A 20,199-nucleotide genomic window follows, 5' to 3' on the forward strand; every position below is an offset into this window, starting at 1 on the left:
TACTATAAAAAAGATGTTGAGATGTCTAGAAAAAGTACAGAGAAGAGCAACCAGGATGATTAGGGGACTGGAGACTAAAACATACAAAGAATGATTACAGGAACTGGGCATTGCTAGTGAAGAGAAGGTCCAGGAAAGACATGATAGCAGTGTTCCAATATTTGAGGGGCTGCCAAAGAGAGGAAGGGGGTCAAGCTATTTTCCAAAGCACCTGTAGGCCAGACAAGGAATAATGGATGGAAACTAAATAAGGAGAGATTTAAGAAGAGCCTTGGTGGCGCAGCAGACTAAAGTGCTGTTAACTAGCACCAGCTGCCTGCAATTACTGCAAGTTCGAATCTTACCAGGCTCAAGGTTGACTCAGCCTTCCATCCTTTCGAGGTAGGTAAAATGAGGACCTGGATTGTGGGGGCAATAAGCTGACTTTGTATAAAAAAGAACATGTCTTAGGGGGGGCCGAAAGCCTATTAAGCAGGTATATACAAAAGTATGAAGGCTATTGCTTAACGCATTGTAAGCCGCCCTGAGTCTCCGGAGAAGGGCGGCATATAAATCAAACCAATAAATAAATCGAACCAATAAACCTAGAAATAAGGAGAAATTTTCGGATACTGAGAACAATCAACCAGTGGAACAGCTTGCCTTCAGAAGTTGTGGGAGCTTCATCACTGGAGGCTTTCAAGAAGAGTTTAGACTGCCATTTGTCAGAAATGGTGTAAGGTCTCCTGCTTGGGTGGGGTGGGGTTGTACTAGATGACCTACAAAGTCCCTTCCAACTGTGTTCATCTAATCAACCAAACAATTACACCCCAAAGCCTTCCTGTCTTTCACAAGAGCCACAGTTTCCTTGGCTAGAGTGCAAAGCCAACCAAAATCTGTTGGTTTTCCCCCCTAACTGGCAGGCTTCCCTGGTTGTGTTGACAGGATGATCACCTATTTTACTGGAACTGCAAGTCAATTTTAATCCTTCCCCCTCCACAAACTTAATAGACCTGAGGATGAACATTGCTATTATCACTGAAACTTGGTGAGATGGAGCCCACGGTTATATTACTAAAAGGATATAATTTATTTAATAGAAACGGATCCAACAAGAGTAACAATAGTTATATGTATACATAGTATGTAAAGATGTACCCTGTTTCCCCTAAAATAAGACATCCCCTGATAATAAGCTGAATCTGGCTTTTGAATGCATGCACTAAAATAAGCCCCCCCCGAAAATAAGCCCTCCACGAAAATATTTAAATGCATGCTCAGCCGGTCCCTGCCATTTCCTCTGGTTTCCTCCACGCGCCCTAAGATAATAAGACCTCCCCGAAAATGAGGCCAAGCGCTTATTTCGGGGTTCAAAAAAAAATATAAGACAGTTTCTTATTTTCGGGGAAACACAATATGTTTGTAAAAAATTACTACAGGTAGTTCTTGACTTACAATAGTTCATTTAGTGACTCTTCAAAGTTACAGCCGCACTGAAAAAAGTGACTTATGAACATTTTCCACAGCTATGACCTTTGTAGCATCCCCAAGATCATGTGATCAAAATTTAGAGCCTTGGTAGTACAGGGGTTTAAGGCACCCTGTTATTAAGCTGGTTATTAAGACCAGCTGCCTGCAATTACTGCAGGGTTCGAATCTCGCCAAGGCTCAAGGTTGACTCAGCCTTCCATCCTTTCTAAGGTAGGTAAATTGAGGACCCAGTTGTGGGGGCAATAAGCTGACTTTGTATAAATATACAAAAGGATGAAGGCTATTGCTGAGCACATTGTAAGCCGCCCTGAGTCTTCGGAGAAGGGCGGCATATAAATCTAATTAATAAAAAACAAAAAAAAAATTTAGATGCTTGGAAACCGGTTCATATTTATGACCGTTGCTGTGTCCCAAGGTCATGTGATCATCTTTTGCAACCTTCTGACAAGCAAAATCAATAGGGAAGTAAGATTCACTTAACAACCTTGTTACTAAATTATCCACTGCAACGATTCATTTAACAACAATGGTAAGAAATGTTGTAAAATGGGGCAAATGTCACTCAACAAATGTCTCATAACAACAGAAATTTGGGGCTCAGTTGTGGTAAGTTGAGGACTACCTGTATAGCTGCACAGAAATTATGTATGTATGTATGTATGCATGTATGTATGTATGTAAAGAATTACTACAGCTACATAGAAATACATGATGTCAGGGATGAAAGCCTTCGAAGTATTTGGGTGAATATTGAGGGAAAAAGAAATGTCATGGCTATAGGTGCAAACTACAGACCACTCAACCAAGCAGAGGCAATAGATGAACTTTTTGCTAATCAGTTAGTTGAGGTGTGCAGGAAACACCAGGGCAGTAATGGGGGACTTTAGCTATCCTGACTTCAACTGGGAAACAAACTCTGCCATGAGTGGGAGATTGAATCGGTTCCTGACGTGCCTGGCTGACAACTTTTATCATCCAAAAGGTAGAGGAGGGAATTAGTGGATCAGCTCTATAATTCTTATTAACAGAGATGAAATGATAGAGGGGGTTGAAGAGGCAGGAACTTTGGGAGAGAGTGACCCAAGTCGTACTGGAATTCATCATAATGATGTAGGTAACTGAACAAAGTCAAACTAATCTTTTAGACTTTTAAAACAGCTACTTCAACAAACTAAGAAAGATCTTAGGAAGGATAACAAGTTTCATGTAGTCTTTTAAAACATAAAAAGAAAATCAAGAAAATGATAGATTCACTAATGGGAGAAGATGGCAAGATGATGATGGGCAAAAGATAAACTGCTTAATTCCTTCATTGTTTTCACGTGAAAGGGAGGAAAAATAATCCAGTCTAACAAAAGCAGCACTGTGGGAGACAATACAGGAATGCAAGTCAAAATAGGCAAAGAATTTGGGAAACTTTCATATCCCCTGCTTCACAGCCTCTTTCCACTTAGCCATTACACAAGGAACAAAGTCAGTCTCTCTCTCTCTCTCTCTCTCTCTCTCTCTCCCTCCCTCCCTCTCTCTCCCCCCCCCCTCTCTCTCTCACACACACACATATACCAATCATGTTTGTGAGCACACTGGCCCACATTAAAAATGAAATTCTGGTGCCTGCTCTCAAAAGAAAGTACTATATATTTTCTCATACACATACATAACACATACATACACATGATGCCCCCACCCCCACGAGATTGCATGACCATTTATCTGAAATGGTATCAGGTTTCCTGCCTGAGCAGGGAGTTGGACTAGAAGACCTCCAAGGTCCCTTCCAAATCTGTTATTCTATTCTACTAAATGAACTGTTGTAAGTCAAGGACTACCTGAATCTTACTGCACCAAAAAAGTTGGAAGTCTGCTTTTTTTCTTCTTTGTCTCTTTATCTCCCACTTTTTTTCTCACTTTCCTACTTTTACCTCTCCCGGTTTTCTACGGTCTTTATTTCTGTGTCTCTTATCTTGAGACAAAGTTTAATAAAGCTCACAAAAGCATTGGCTGAAATGATAGTTATACTGTATTAGGAAAGCTGGTGGAAAGCTTGTATGTCATCTTTTGTAACTGTATGTAAGAGTAAAACATAGCGACACATGTCACTGTGACATTCTGGTTTTTGAGTTTTGGGGTTTGAAGGTATAAAAAAAATCCAGCTGTAAACCACTAGGTTACACAGGCTTCAAAGGAAATCTCCCCAGATCCTTGTTCTGTGCAGAATAAAGTTGTGTTGTTTCAGTCTCCACCTCAGTGTCCTCTTTTGGCCTTGAACATTGGCAAGGACCCACTGTTGGGCTCGGAAATCAGAACTGTCCCCAGGAGGTTTTACCTCTTCTGCGCGGACTGTTTGCAGAGAGGCAGTCCACAACCAGAGCTGAGGAGGGAACAGCTCATACTTTTCAGCTCAGCTTCGCAGCCAGCCTCTCTCTTCAATATTATGGGGGAAAGCTGGCAACATGGAAAAAACCTCTTCCTTCTCCTTCTCCTCTCTGTTCTTCTCAGGACCAGTGGAGCTGCTCCTGCCCCCAAACTGTAAGTTGATTTCTTCAGGCTACTTCCCTTCCTGTCTTCTTTGGCTGGGAAAGATTTAGCCTTTAAACTCCTCTGTTTTATCTTTAAAGTAAGCATCTCTCAGTCCAGGATTTTCAAAAGGAAACCTCCTTAAGTTTCCCAGAGATAGTTTTTTTTTAAAATTTGATTTATATACCGCCCTTCTCTGGAGACTCAGGGCGGCTTACAATGCGTTAAGCAATAGCCTTCATACTTTTGTATATTTATACAAAGTCAGCTTATTGCCCCCACAAACTGGGTCCTCAATTTACCTACCTTAGAAAGGATGGAAGGCTGAGTCAACCTTGAGCCTGGTGAGATTCGAACCTGCAGTAATTGCAGGCAGCTGGTGTTAATAACAAGGTGCTTTAGACCACTGTACTACCAAGGCTCCTAGTTGGTGGGATGGTGCCGAGGGGTGAGGGGAGGCAGAACTTTTTTTTCAAAGAAAAACCAGAAAGTCCAATTGCATCTTGATTAGTTTTCATTTTGCCTTTGGACACTGAGGTGACATTAGGAGGTGGAGGGATAGTCACCTTATTTATTTAACTGAGAAAGGACCCCATAGAATGCAATGCGACTTTGGAGCATAATGTACAGGATATACTCTTTGAGGGAGATGGGTGGTTCAGAAGTGTGAAAAATAAATAAGTAAAAATAACATAAAATAATGCTAGACAAGACCACAGTCCTTTCCTGAAAATGGAAAGATCATTTCTGCAACATATATTTAGTGCTTATTTTAAAGATAGTAGTTTCATTTGTGTACCCCATCTATTGATCCTTCCTTCCTTCTCTCCCTCCCTCCCTTTGAAGAGTTTCCTAGGAGCACAAATTAATTAATATGAATATAGTCTGGACTTGTGTAAAGACCACACAAATTGCTCATTGGCAGACAAACAGGTGCATCTTTCCATTTTACAAGTACTGAGAAGAAAGAAACCCTTGAGAACATCCAGTCTATTCCTTGGCTCAGGGCAAGAATTCAAATTTTAAGATACAGTTTCCAGTTGGAATATCCCTTCCTGAAAACTAAATCCATTCGTTCCTAATGACAGAAAAGATCCCGGTCAGGAATTTAAAGGTGCTGTCATCTATCCTGATCATTTTTCAAGGCTAACAATACTTAGCTCCAATTGGCACATACCAAATCTGGCCCTTGGCTTCATTACAATGCTGGCTAATATTTAATTTGTATATCTTTTGGGGAAGAGAATGTTTATGCTTTGATCTTGTGATGAGATGAGATTGAATTATATCACTTGTCCATTTGAAAGTCATTGGCTTGTAGTTGTTTAATTTTTTTCAATGTGTGACTTCTCCCAGGTTCTTGGATTGTCTTGTGATCTTCTTAGTGTGGTTGGAATGTGTTGGAATGGAATGATTTTTAAAATGTTATCTAATTCTGGGTTTTATTTAATTGGCCAAACTAAGTAATAATTTTAATTAGCAGTTTTATGATGTTTGTATGTCTATATTTTTCTTGGTTGTACACCGCCTTGAGTCCTACGGGAGAAAGGCGGTATAGAAATATAATAAATAAATAAATAAATAAAATGCCCTAATCAGAAAATAAGCCCTCATGTCTCTTTCGGAGCAAAAATTAATATATGACCCAGTCTTATTTTCAGGGAAACACAGGTACACACACACACACACACACACACACCCACACCCACACACACTCATGTTTGTGAGCACACTGGCCCACATTAAAAATGAAATTCTGTTGCCTGCTCTCAAAAGAAAATATATATTTTCTCATATACATACATAACACACATGTACACATTACTCTCTCTGTATACAGCATGCTATATGTAGCCCTTACTGGTACTATGTCTACATGGAGGGACGTAAGCAGTGGGGTAACACAAGGTTCCATCTTGGGGCCAGTACTCTTCAATATCTTCATAAATGACTTAGATGAGAGAATAGAAGAATAGAAGTTATCAAATTTGCAGATAATACTAAGCTGGCCGAAATAACTAACATCCTAGATCAGGGGTCCTCAAACTTTTTAAACAGGCGGCAATTCAGTCCCTCAGACTATTGAAGGGCCGAACCGGCTGGGTGGGTGTGGCTAGGTGATCATGTGACTGGGTGGGCGTGGCCAATTAAACACTCCATTAAATAGTACACACAAATTAAGCTTTACTTTGTTTTGCTCCTGGGGATGTTTTATTTGCTTTTGTTTGCATGTTGCTCTTTTGGTTGATTTCATTTTACTAGATCGTTTTAAAGTTGTTTAGGAGTCTAGTGGTCCGCTTCAGAAAACTCAGTTTTGCAGAAATTCTTCTCAGCCCCTAGGAGGAGTCTCTCTCTCTCTCTCTCTCTCTCTCTCTCTCTCTCCTTTCCACTATTTGAGCCCCTCTGGAGAAATTAAAAATTCAAGTACAACTAAAGTTGAAAAGCAAATGGGGGTGGGGAAGAGAAACCAGGACATGGAATGTGTTAGATCCGGCGCAGGGAAAGGAAGACTGGACCAGCTCGATACATAAAGCAACTTTTATTCATTACAAAGTAACGAGTCAAGACTGCTGGCGCGCTGCCGGAGCTCTCCTTATATTCGCTCCTGGCAGACGCACCGCCCCTTGACAGGGATTCAAATCTCCCGCCCGATGGCTGGCAGCCAATCAGGGCGGATGTCCTTATAAGGACATAACACTCCTCCCCCCTTAGTCCGAAATGTCAATCTCATTCACAAACGTTACGTAGTCGCGCAGGTACGCCGGACGCCTCGGCACCCTAGCTGACCTGCGCAGTCTCACTTCTCCTCCGTCTCCGGCCTGGAAGGACGGGGCTCTTTCGTCTCCTGGTTCCCTCTCCGGAACCGGGCTCGGTTCGGCTGTCGAGTGAGCGGGGCCACCCCCAGCGCCTCCGGCCGGACCGCAGACCTTGGATCGCTGGTCCTGGTGGTCTTCCTCCTGTCCTGTGGATCTCTCGCCTCGCCTCGGCTGCTTGGTTCCGACCCGGGAAGAGCGTCTGAGTCTCGGTAAGTCCATTTCTTGCTCTTCCCTGGTCTCCCGGGCGCTGTGGTTCGGTCTCGGTCCGGCTTGCTGCCGCTCGGGTGGCGGTTCCGCTCGGTTCGGGTGGTGCTGGCTCTCGTTGTTGTTGTTGTGCCGTCCGACCTCGCAGGGGTGGCGTTGGTCCCCTCGGTTGGGCTGGCGTCGGTCTACCTTGTCTGGCTGGCGGTGGTCGACCTGGTCGGGGTGTTGTTGCGGTGCTACCTCCGCGGGGCGGCGGAGGTCTCCCCTGCCGGGGTGGTGCAGGTCTCCCTGGCCGGGTTGTTGTCGACTTCCCCTTCCCCCTAGTCCCTGGTCTACCGTTGGTTGGTGCCTGGGGCCATCCTGGTCGGGGTGTCGTTTCTTGGCTGTCTCTTGTGATGGGCGGGGGTCCCCCACGTCGGTGAGTAGTGTGCCACCCTCGCCCGTGGGTCGTGGGTTGCCCGTCTTGGCTGGGTCCCGGTCTACTCGCCTTGAACTGCAGTCTCCCTGGCTGGGCTGGCATGGGCTGCTGTCACTGGTGGGGTGCGTTGCTCCTCCTCTGGGCAGGTCCCGGTCTACCTGCGGGCTGGGTTGGTGGTCCCTGGCCTTGCTGTGCCCGGTGCCCACCTGGCTGGGTTGTTGTTGCCATCCTCCGTGCGGTTGGCCCCGGTCTACCTCGCTGGGCTGCCGGCGTGACAGCATCTGGTAGTGGGCTGGGCCGACCTTGACGGGGTGGTGCTGCTCTGCCTCGCAGGGGTGTGGTAGGCCTACCTCGTCGGGGTGTCGTAGGCCTACCTCGCCGGGTTGTTGTAGGCCTACCGGGTCTGGGTGTGGTAGGCCTACCTCGCTGGGGTGTTGGAGGTCTACCTCATCGGGGTGTTGTAGGCCTCCCTCGTCAGGCTGGTTTTCATGCGCTCCCCCCCACCTTTTTCGGAGTTGGTCGATGTGACGTCTCGCGAACTGTCCATCTTCCAACTCGACGATGTATGATTTGGGGCCGGTTGTGCTGGCAATCTTCCCCTTCAGCCACTTAGGAGAGCCGCTGAAGTTCAGCGCGAAAATTGAATCTCCGTTGCTGAAGGCGCGAAGCGGGCGGCTGGCGGTTGCGGTCACTTCCGGGCTGTATTGGGGGTGCAGCCGGTCCAAGGGTGACCTCAACCTTCTGCCCATCAACAGTTCGGCCGGGCTCTTGTGGGTGGTGGCGTGTGGCGTGATGTGCTGGGTGAGGAGGAAATTGTCTATGCGCTCTTGCCAGTCCCCCGGGCCCATCTTGGTGAGGGCCTCTTTGGTCAGTCGGACCATGCGTTCCGCTTGTCCGTTTCCGGCCGGCCTGTAAGGGGCGGACAGGGCGTGGCGGATGCCCAGTCCCGCCAGGAAGGATTCCATGGCCAAGGATGTGAGCTGGGGGCCGTTGTCTGAGACCAGCACATCCGGTAGACCATGAGTGGCGAAGAGACGGCGCAGGGCTCGGATCGTCGCGTCCGTTGTGGTAGATGCCATGGGCACCACCTCGAGCCATTTGGAGAAGGCATCTACCACGATGAGGAGGTGTCGCCCCTGCATCGGACCCGCGAAGTCAATGTGGACCCTCGACCAGGGGTTGCCGGGGGTCTCCCACTTCGCGACCTCGGATTGCGGCGGCGCTGGGCGAACTTCTTGGCACGGGTCACATCTGGAGACCCATTGTTCAATGTCTTTGTCCATGGAGGGCCACCAGACATAACTCCGTGCCAGTGCCTTCATGCGGACGATGCCCGGGTGCCCCTTGTGCAAGGTCTCCAACGTTCGCCGTTGCAGAGTGCTTGGAATCAGCACCCTGTCTCCCCATAGCAGACAGCCCTTCATGGTGGACAGCTCCTCCTGTTTCCTGGCGAACGGGCTGAATCTTTCCTCTGGCTTTCCCGACGGCCACCCTCTGAGGATCCAGGATTTCACTGTGCGGAGTGTGGGGTCCTTTTGGGTGTGGACGGCCACATCTGCGGATGACACCGGGCAGCTGGCGTCGTCATCAATGTGCAGTAGGTGGAGTGTGGGGGCTGGGTCTTCGACCGGCTTCTTCGACGGGCATCTGCTGAGGGCGTCGGCGTTTCCTATGGCTGTGCCTGGCTGGTGCACGAGCCTATAGGAGTAGCCCGCTAGGAAGATTGCCCATCTCGTCATTCTCGGGGACATGAAGGTCGGGGTTGGTTGGTCGCCTGCGAGGAGTCCCAGGAGAGGCTTGTGGTCTGTGACTATGGTGAAGCTTCTTCCGTAGAGGTATTCGTGGAAGCGCTTCACTCCAGCCACGATGGCCAGGGCTTCTTTGTCCAGCTGGCTATAGTTCCGTTCTGCGCCGGACATAGTCTTTGAGAAGTACGCGATTGGGGCTTCCGAGCCATTGGGCAGTTCGTGGCTGAGGACTGCCCCCACCCCGTAAGGCGACGCGTCGCAGGTCAGTCTGATGGGAAGCGTCTCGCTGTACTGAATGAGTACGCTTTTGGACGTCAATAGTCCTTTGATGGCCCGGAATGCCGCTTCCTCTTCCTGGCCCCACTTCCAGGAAGCCGATTTTCCCAGCAGGCGGTGGAGTGGCTCAGCAACTGTGGCTTTCTGTTTTAAAAAAATGGCGTAAAAGTTGAGCAACCCAAGGAAAGCCTGAAGCTCCGTTTTGTTTTTTGGGCTTGGAGCTTCATGGATTGCTTCCACTTTTGATTTGGTGGGGTGGATGCCTGTGCTATCAATGAGGAAGCCCAGGAACTCGACTTCCTGTACTCCTATGATGCACTTGTCCCGCCTGACCCTCAAACCCTTGGCCTTGAACCGCTGCAGGACAAGCCTGAGCCTTTCAAGGAGTTGGGTTCTTGAGTCACCGGAGATGAGCACATCATCGAAGTAAGGCACCACCCCTGGAACGCCTTGGAGAAGGCGTTCCATCATGGATTGGAAGATGCCAGGGGCAGCGCTGACTCCAAACTGGAGGCGGTTGCATTTAAATGCCCCTCTGTGCGTGACAATTGTTTGAGCCTCCGCCGTTTTGTCATCCACTGGCAGTTGCTGGTAAGCCTGGGCCAGGTCCAGTTTCGCGAAAATTGATCCAGATCCCAGGGAATGCAGCAGATGTTGCACCACTGGGACTGGGTATGCGCTCTGTGCCAACGCCTTGTTGATGGTACAACGGTAGTCAGCACAGATGCGCACAGACCCATCATGCTTCAGTGGGGTCACAATGGGGGTCTCCCATGAGGCATGATCGATCGGTTCCAGGACGCCCTGGGCGATCAGCTTATCCAGCTGCTCATCTACTTTAGGCCGCAGGGCAAATGGAACTCGGCGGGGCTTGAGCCTGATTGGGGTGATTCCCTTGTCCAGATTAAAGGAGATTGGCCTCCCCACAAATTTCCCCAGCTTACCATCGAAGACTTCTTTGAACTCTTCGATGATGGAGTCGAGTTCGTCCCTGCGGATCTCGTGGATGCCCTGAAGTGAAAGTCCCAGCGGCTTGAACCACTCCACACCCAACAGGTTCGGTCGGCTGTGCTGCACGATGGTGATGGGTAGTTTTCCGTTGAAGTCGTTGTACTTCACCCGGATTGTGGCTCTGCCTAGGATTTCAATGGGGTTCCCGTTGAAGTCCACAAGTCTCGCCTTCGGGGTTTTCAGCTGGGTCCTTTTGTATGCCGGGTTCAGCTGCTGTAGGTGCTGCCAGTCCATGATGGAGTAGGCGGATCCGGAGTCTACCTCCATCTTGCACGGAGACCCCTCTGCTAGCAGCGTCACGTGGAACTTGGTGGTTCCCTCGTCGCTTGTGTGAGCAATGGTGGTGGTCTGGTGCACCGTCCTGTTGCGGGGATATTCCTCCTCCCCGCGCCGGGACTGGTTTGAGGACCGTTTGGATGTCCTCTGGTTATCTTTGCGATTTTCCCTGAATCGTGGTCTGGGTGGTTCCGGGGCTGGATCTGTGGCTCTGCAGGCCTCTGCGATGTGGCCCCTCTTCAGGCATCGGCGGCAGGTCGCGTCCCTCCATCTGCAGTTTGCCCTGGGGTGGTCGCCTCTGCAGCTGCCGCATCGCTCTCCCCGGTCGCCATGCTGTGGGTTTTCCCGCCTGGGAGGGCGGGACACCTTGTGGACGGCCATTTCCTCATCAGACTCGGATTGAGTAGTTGCCTCGTCTGATGAGGTCGGGCCCGACTTGTGGATCTTATGGATCCCCCTTGCTTTTACCATCGCGGCGGCTGCTTGCTCAGACGTTTCAGCCGCCGTTGCCTCGTCGAGGACATCTTTGAGCGGAATCTTCTTCCGGCTGAGGAACTTCTTCTGCAGCCCCACATCTCGCATTCCAAACACAATGCGGTCCCGGATGGCATTGTCCACATTGTCGAACTCGCAGTTGGCAGCGATTTGGCGAAGCGCTGCCACGAATTCCTTGATGGATTCACCTTCCCGCTGGTTTCTTTGCTGGAAGGTGAACCTGTTTGCGATGGGGGTGCCTGTAGGTGCATAGTGCTCCTGTAGGACTTCCTGCAGGTCGTTCCAGGACATCTCCTCGATGTCCCTGGGTGCCACGAGGTCAATCGCCATCTCCAGAACGTCCGATCCGCAATGAGCCAGGAAGAGGGCTCTTTTTCTCTCCTCATCGAGGTTCTGGTATCCATTGCCTCGCAGGAACTGCCGGAATCGGACCATGTATGACCTCCACTTCTCCCGGGATGGGTCGAACGGGTTCAGCGCGGTCATCGGGGCTTGCGGGGTGGCCATTCTGGAAGATCGCTGTGGTGTGGTGATTTTGTTCGGTGGGCGATCGTGCCAAGAGTCTTGTGAAGGTTCTTCTCTCTAGTCCTTCGTCGCCAGTGTTAGATCCGGCGCAGGGAAAGGAAGACTGGACCAGCTCGATACATAAAGCAACTTTTATTCATTACAAAGTAACGAGTCAAGACTGCTGGCGCGCTGCCGGAGCTCTCCTTATATTCGCTCCTGGCAGACGCACCGCCCCTTGACAGGGATTCAAATCTCCCGCCCGATGGCTGGCAGCCAATCAGGGCGGATGTCCTTATAAGGACATAACAGAATGCTTGATGGGTACAGAGATGAGACTGGATCCTGGGGCATCTTCTTCAATCCTGGCAGTGCCGTGGGATACCACTTTGAATTCCATTCCATTCCATTCCTTTCTATTTCCATTCCATCCTATTCCCATTCCCACTCCATCCTATTGCTATTGCTATTGCTATTGCTATTCCATCCCATCCTATTCCTATTCCTATTCCCATCCCATTCTCTCCTATTTCCATTCCATTCTATTCGCATCGTGGCAATCTCAATCCGCTTTTGGAATCTGTTGTGGCCCCGCCCTCTGAGCCTATCTCATCGGAGGAAGAAGGCTCCGAACATGAGGGAGAGGAGTCAGCCAGGCCTCCCTCTCCAGGCCCCTCCCCTCTGGCACTGTCTCAGGTGCCGGCCGAGGGAGAGGAGATTAGCCAGGAGCCAGGTGTCTCCGATGAGAGCGAGGAAGGAGAGCCGTCATTCCTGGATGCATGCCAATGAAGGCATGATAAATGGTTGCAGCAGTTAAGGAGGCGTGCCAGGGATTAGAACTGAGTCACTGGACCACACCCCAGAGACTATATAAGAGAGGGTGGTGGCTGGTAAAACTCCGTGACGAACAAAAACTAACTTTGGCTAGTCACTTGAACAACGTCTGAAGCTGCCGAAGGGATATTGTTTTGCTGGACTATTTGCAATGCGTATGTAATGTTATGTTATCTGTTGCAGTAAAGCTCTTGGCAGACGGTGCTTATATTGTTGCCAAGTTTGAGATAACGACCTGTGTGCGTGCCAAGTACTTTAACCCTCAGCTGGCTGTGTTTGTGTGTGTGTGTAGACGGGGACAGATCAGAATCTTGCTGGCTGCCCTGGAGCTCCCTCTGCACATGCCGAACATGCGCAACAGGCTCAGGCAAGGGCTCCACGCATCTGGCAGGCATTGCTCAGAGTGGATCTGCCGAGGAAGCCCCAAGGCTGCTTAGCGGCACTGATCTGCTGGCCAGCCAGCCCTGTCTATCTTTCTCTCCAGGGGCGGAGACGGCTGTCCTCCTTTGGAACTGCTGAGCACTGAGTGGGAGTATGGGCAGACAAGCCGTGGCAGTGGGGGGGGGGGGAGGGAAGCAACGTCCCCTGCCTATAGTAGCACTCTGCCAGCCAAAACTGGGGCATGCAGAGACCTCCTTGGGCCTCCATGCACCCCATTTTTGGCCTCCCCCACCTCCAGTAGTACCTGCCAGCCAAAAACGGGGCATGTGGAGGTCTGCCGGGGACTCCACACATTCCCATTTTTGGCCTCCCCCGCCACCAGAAGCACTCTGCTGGTCAAAAACAGGGCCATTTTTGGCCTCCCCTGCCTCCAGTAGCACTCTGCCGGCCAAAAGCAGGGCATACAGAGGCCTCCCGGGACCTCCACATGGCCCATTTTTGGCTTCCCCTGCCTCTAGTAGCACTTTGCCGGCCAAAAACGTTGGCCTTACCTTCCAGTTCCAGCCCGCAGGACTTGCAAAGCTAAATCCTGTGCTCGGCTGAAGGGTGGGGGCCAGTGAGTGGGTGGGGTGATGTGGGCAGGGCAGCCTTGTGGCCCCACACGGGCCAGATTAATGGCTTCAACGGGCTGTATCCAGCCTGCAGGCCGTAGTTTGAGGACCCATGCCCTAGATAGGCTCAGAATCCAGATGGATGTCGACAGACTTGAACACTGGGCCCTAACAAAATTAAATTCATCGTAGAGAATGAATTTTGGCCGAAGAGGTTGTACAAAAAAAAAAAATGCTTTTAAAAACTTCTGAGATCCCAGCTGAGTTGCCTGATCATGAGGCTTTTCAAAGCATTTTTTTCTGCAACCTCTTCAGCTGAAGAGGTTGTAGAAAAAATGCTTTGAAAAGTTAAAAATAAAAGTTGGCCATGCCCACCCAGTCACATTACCCCCCCCCCACAATACCATACACCCCCACGCCCACAGAACCGGTAGTAACAAATTTTACATTTCACCACTGGACCAAGGGAGACATGATTGTAGTCTTCCAATATTTGAGGGGCTGTCAGAGAGGAGGGGGTCAATCTATTTTGGAAAGCACTTAAAGGTCAGACAAGGAATAATGGATGGAAACTGACTGAGGAGAGATTCAATCTAGAAATAAGGAGAAACTTTCTGACAGTGAGAACCATCAACCAATGGAACAGCTTTTGCCTTCAGAAGTTGTGGGAGCTTCATCCCTGGAAGCTTTGAAGAAGAGACTGGACAGCCATCTGTCAGAAATGGTGTATGGTCTCCTGCTTGAGCAGGGGCTTGGACTACGAGGTCCCTTCCAACTGTTATTCTGTGGTTCCCTAGCTAGCATGCTGGTGTTGTGGCCCCGCCCTCTGAGCCTGTCCCATCGGAGGAAGAAAGCTCCGAGCATGAGGAAGAGGAGTCAGCCAGGCCTCCCTCTCCAGGCCCCTCCCCTCTGGCATTGTCTCAGGTGCCGGCCGAGGGAGAGGAGATCAGTAGGGAGACAGCTGGCTCGGATCAGAGTGACGAAGAAACATCATTCCTGGACGCACGCCTCCGAAGGCGTGATAAACGTTTGCAGCAGTTTAGGAGGCGTACTAGGGATTAGAACTGAGTCACTGGACCACACCCCAGAGACTATATAATAGAGGGTAGTGGTCAGTGATCCTTGTGACGAACAAAAGTAAACCTTGGATAGTCACTAAAGCCTCGTTCGGAACTGCGGAGAAAAATATTATTTCTGCTTGGACTTTTTGCACGTTAAGTACCTTATCTTTCTGTTTGTGAAAATAAAGGCATTTGGCAGACGGTGTGTCTATCGCTGCCAAGTGGGAGATAAGACCTGGGTGCGTTCCAAAGTGTTTCCTTAACTCTCGGCTGGCTGTGTTTGTGTGTGTGTGGGTACGGGGACAGATCAGCTGGCTGGGGAATTCTGGGAGCTGAAATCCACACACCTTAAAGATGCTAAGGTTGCATTAGAAATATGTGTCGATGAAGACTCATTCTCCCTGGCCAAAGATGTCAAAAAGTTGAATCGTGGCAACTGAACCAATCTTTGTTAATCCAACATATTTCGTTGCTCATCCAAGCAACTTCATCAGTCAGAGCAAAATTAGTTAGGCAGAGAGTCAGAGCGTACCAACTCTTGCCACACCTCTTGTCAGGGGATTCTCCCCAGATTGCAACTCATTTTGGGGAGAAACTGCTGAAGTTGGTGTGGCAAAAGTTCGTACATTCCAATGACTCTTTGACTCTTCCTAACTAATTTGCTCTGACTGATGAAGTTGCTTGGATGAGCAACGAAACGCTTCTGATTAACAAAGATTGGTCCAGTTGCCATGATTCAACCTTTTGACACTGCTTTAGAGAGATGACAGTTATATATCTCCACCAACACAGGCTTAAATCTTAGGAAACCCTCCCGTATTTGCTCTGCGTATTTCTTAATCAGAGCCCTTGCCTCTCTTTTCAAGGCAATATGTGGTGTTGGTGCCCAGCACGATTCACATGGAGACCTCAGAGAACTTCTGCATCCAGATGAACCATCTGGAAGAAACACTCACCTTGACCATCTTTCTGGAATCCGGGTCTCAGAATTTGATCCTGAATCAAGTGACGATAAAAGAGAAAGATGGATTTCAATGTGTTCCTTTCCAGGTAAGTCAGTCAGTCTCTCACCCCCTCTTTTCTCCCTCCCTCCCTCTTTCCCCCCCTCTCTCCCCCCTCCCCCCTCTCTTTTGCAAGCTTTCTAATTCTAACCAGTGGTGAAATCCAATTTCTTTTACTACTCATGGCATAGGACCCGGGTACCTTCGAGACCGTCTTCTGCCACCAATAGCCTCCCACTGGCCAGTTCGCTCCCACAGAGAGGGTCTCCTCAGGGTGCCATCGGCCAAGTTATGTCGGCTGGTGACACCCAGGGGGAGGGCCTTCTCTGTGGGAGCCCCAGCCCTGTGAAATGAACTGCCCCCGGAAATATGTAAGATCTCCGACCTCCGGGTGTTTCGCTGCGCACTGAAGACCCTGTTGTTCCGCCAGGCTGGCCTATCAACATAATAATTTTAAATTGGGGTATTTTAAATTTCTGGGGTTTTTAATTGAGCCAAATCTATTTAATCATTTTAATTTTTAACTGTTGTTTTGTCTTGTGTTTTTAAATAGGCTGTACACCGCCCTGAGTCCTTCGGGAGAAGGGCGGTATAGAAATAAAATTATTATTATTATTATTATTATTACTGATTCTGTGGGCGTGGCTTGGTGGGCGTGGCAGGGGAAGGATACTGCAAAATCTCCATTCCCACCCCACTCCAGGTGAAGGATACTACAAAATCTCCATTCCCATCTCACTCCAGAGGAAGGATATTGCAAAATCTCCATTCCCACCCCACTCTGGGGCCAGCCAGAAGTGGTATTTGCCGGTTCTCCGAACTACTCAAAATTTCCGCTACTGGTTCTCCGAACTGCTCAAAATTTCCGCTGCCGGTTCTCCAGAACCTGTCAGAACCTGCTGGATTTCACTCCTGATTCTAACCTACATTGTCAGACAGTTAAATTCAGGACCATTTAATTGCACAATATCACAATCCTGATTTGCATGAATCAATAACTATTTTTTTAAAAAATCCAGCTTGGAAGAAGCACAGCTTGGTTATTTCTCTTTTAAAGACATGATTGCTTAACCAGTACCAGCTTTCAGTGCAAGAAATTTCCTAAACCCTATTCTAAAAAAATGCATTTGGGCTAACCTAGATGCTTCAGCAATGGAAAGTGGGGAGGTGGGCTCTTGAAAATTGTTGTCAGTTCTCCTTCAGTATTGCCCTGGAAATACTCCTTTCCCCTTCACAATGTCTTGATGCGAGGAAAATGAATTTGGCAAATTTAAGTTACGGTCCAGATGTTGCTACGGGGGTCAATGTGTCACTGGAAAGAGATGAATGAAGACACAACTGCAGAGCAGGAAAAGGTCATTGGCTTTTTAAGTCCAAGGTCACAGATTCAAGCCTTGCTATCTATAATGCAGAACTTGATGTGAATTTGCTTGTATATTTCTTAAAGAGAGAAAACATTTTCTTTATACCTATATGTTTATACAGATAATCCTCAACATTAAGACTACAATTGTGCCCAAAATTTTCATTGCTAAGCAAGACAGTTCTTAAGTGAGTTTTGCCCCATGTTATAACCTTTCTTGCCATAGTCTTTAAGTGAATCAGTGCAGTTGTTAAGTTAGTAACACGGTTGTTAAATGAACCTGGCTTCCCAGTGACTTTGCTTGCCCAAGGGTCGCAAGAGGGGATCACAGGATTCTGGGAGACCGCAACCGTCATAAATAGGATTTGGTTGCCAAGCGTCTGAATTTTGATCACATGATCATGGGGATGCTGCAATGGTCATAATGTGAAAAAACGACCGTAAATCACTTTTCCAGTGCTGTTGTACCTTTGAATGGTTAATAAATGAACTGTTGTAAATCGAGAACTACCTGTACCTCTATTCTAGAAACATTTGTCATTCTAGAAAATGCAGCTGCCAGAGTACAGTGCTAACTCTCGAATCAATCTTGCTTGATTATGCTCTCCATTTGGGTCACTTTTTAAAATTTAGAATAGAATAAGAGAGTTGAGAAGGACCTTGGAGGTCTTCTAGTTTAGCTCTCTGCTTGGACAGAAAACCCGGCCTATACCATTTCAGACAAATAGTTATCCAATCTCTTCTTAAAAACTTCCAGTGTTGGAGCATTCACAACTTCTAGAGGCAATATAAAAGACCACTTTATTGCTACAGAAATGCATGAAACCAAAGACGGAAACTTGCCAGAATGCATATGGGTCAATATATAAGAAAAAAAAAAAGAATGATATTGCCCTAGATATATCCTACGGGGCACCCAATCAAGCAGAAAAGATAGAGGCCTTTTTGGCTAACCAATTAACAAGTATATGTAGGACACCCACTACAATAGAAATGGGGGGTTTCAATTAATCTTCCGACGTCAGTCTTCCAACGTCAACTGGAAGACTAACTCTGCACCAAGTGAGAAATTGAATAAGTTGCTGACCAACCTAAAGCTGACAAGTTTTTCGTCCAAAATGTAGAAGAGGGAACTAGAGGGATAGCCATACTGGATTTATTTCTCACAAACAAACAAGAAGTGATAGGGGGAGTTGAAACTGCAAGAACCTTGGGTGAAAGTGACCATGTCATACTAGAATTCAACAAAACGCAAACACAAGCAATAGAACATAATGATACCAGAATCTTAGATTTTAAAAGAGCTGATTTTAACAAACTCAGAGAGAACTTGGGAAAGATTCCTTGGATGAAAATCCTAAAGGGGAAAACAACTCAAGAAGCTTAGAAAACTCTGAAAAATATGGTCATAAAAGCCCAGATCAATACAATACCATTGAAAAAGAAAAACAAGAAACCCAAGAAGAATCCAGCATGGCTGAACAAAGATCTCTCTGACAAATTGAAAGACAAAAAGGACAAGTACAAAAAATGGAAAGAAGGACACATAACTAAGGCAGAATATCAGCAGATCACCAGAATATATGTAGGACACCCACTGCAATAGTAATGGGGGACTTCAATTATCCTGACATCAACCGGAAGAATAATTCTGCATCAAATGAGAAATCAAATAGGTTCCTGACCAACCTAAGCTGGGGACTTTTTCATCCAAAAAGTAGAGGAGGGAACTAGAGGGACAGCCATACTGGATTTAATTCTCACAAACAGAGAATGAGTGATAGATGCAGTGGTGGGATTCAAATAATTAAACTGTTTCTCTGCCCTAATGACCGGCCGAGTAGGCGTGGGTGAGTGGTCATGTGAGTGGGTGGGCGTGGCCAACTCAACATCACTCACATCGAAGGGGCCTCGCCTTGTGCAGCCCCTCGCCTCGTCCAGCCGCTCACCCAGTGGTGAAATCTAAAATTTGTTACTACCAGTTCTGCGGGCGTGGCTTGGTGGTGGTGGGGTAATGTGACTGGGTGGGCGTGGCCAATTTTTTTTTTTAACTTTTAAAACCATTTTTTCTACGTCTTCAATGAAGAGGTTGTAAAAAAAATGCTTTCAAAAGGCCCTGATGATCCCAGCTGAGTTGTCTGATCGGCAGAGGCTTTTAAAAAAGCCTCTGCCGATCAGGCAACTCAGCTGGGATCATCAGAGGCATTTAAAAGAAAAAAAAGGGTTTTTTTTCTTTTAAAAGCCTTTGACGATCCCAGCTGAGCCACGTGATCATCAGAGGCTTTTTTTTTTACTTTTAAAAGCATTTTTTGGCCGAAGAGGTTGTAGAAAAAATGCTTTTAAAAGTAAAAAAAAAGCCTCTGATGATTGTGCGGCTCAGCTGGGAATGGGGGGGGGCAGGGATTTTTGCTACCGGTTCTCCGAACCACCCGTCTCCATCGCTACCGGATCAGGTGATCCGGTCCGAACTGGGAGCATTTCACCCCTGCGCTCACCTCACCTTCAAAAATTTTATGCAAAATGGAATTGCTTGAGAAACTCTGATTCCAATCACTTGGGTTTAAATCTGATTTAAACTAACCTAATCTACCTCCATGAGTCAGGTATCAAAGATCTACAAATCTTTCTTTAGTTGTACCAACCATATTCTGTTACTATAATTTATTAAAGCTATACAGGTAGTCCTCAATTTACAACCACAATTAGGATTAGAACTTCTGTTGCTAAATGAAGCAGTCATTAAATGAGTTGTACCCAATTTTATGACCTAAGTGAATCCAGTTTCCTACACTAACTTTGCTTGTTGGAAGCCAGTTGAAGAGGTCATAAATGGCAATCATTTGATCCCAGGACATTGCAACCATCATAAATACATGCTGGTTGCCAAGTGCCTGCATTTTGAGCACACAACTGCAGGGATTCTGCAATGGTCATAAGTGCGAAGACCAATCTTAAATCACTTTTTTCAGCACCATTGTAACTTTGAACAGTTGCTAAGCAAATGGTTGTAAGTTAAGGACTATCTGTATTTACATAAAGTGCTACCCCATTTCCAGCCATTCTGCAAGCATATTTTCTGACTCATGTACCTTCTACGGCATAGATATAAAACCTGTGAAATATTCTTCGTCTTCCCCTGAGGATAACTTTTGCACCTGCCTGTTTATAGTTACTTAACAGTTTAACAAAAAACAGATTTTTCTTTTCATACAT

The 20,199-nt window shown here is 47.5% G+C and overlaps 1 protein-coding gene across 1 annotated transcript in view; it reads left to right on the forward strand.

Moving 5' to 3' along the window:
• The first annotated feature begins 3,819 nt into the window (after positions 1-3,819).
• The window catches only part of LOC117670021 (pregnancy zone protein-like), an 82,290-nt gene continuing 65,910 nt past the window's right edge, over positions 3,820-20,199 (forward strand). Inside the window, exons 1-2 of the mRNA XM_034424876.3 lie at positions 3,820-3,999; positions 15,489-15,672. Coding sequence (XP_034280767.2) covers positions 3,905-3,999; positions 15,489-15,672 — 279 coding nt within the window. The 5' untranslated portion in view covers positions 3,820-3,904. The remainder of the gene's footprint in view (positions 4,000-15,488; positions 15,673-20,199) is intronic.

Source organism: Pantherophis guttatus, chromosome 2 (genome assembly GCF_059756535.1).
Source record: "Pantherophis guttatus breed Tessera chromosome 2, ASM5975653v1, whole genome shotgun sequence".
Taxonomy (NCBI): Eukaryota; Metazoa; Chordata; class Lepidosauria; order Squamata; family Colubridae; genus Pantherophis; species Pantherophis guttatus.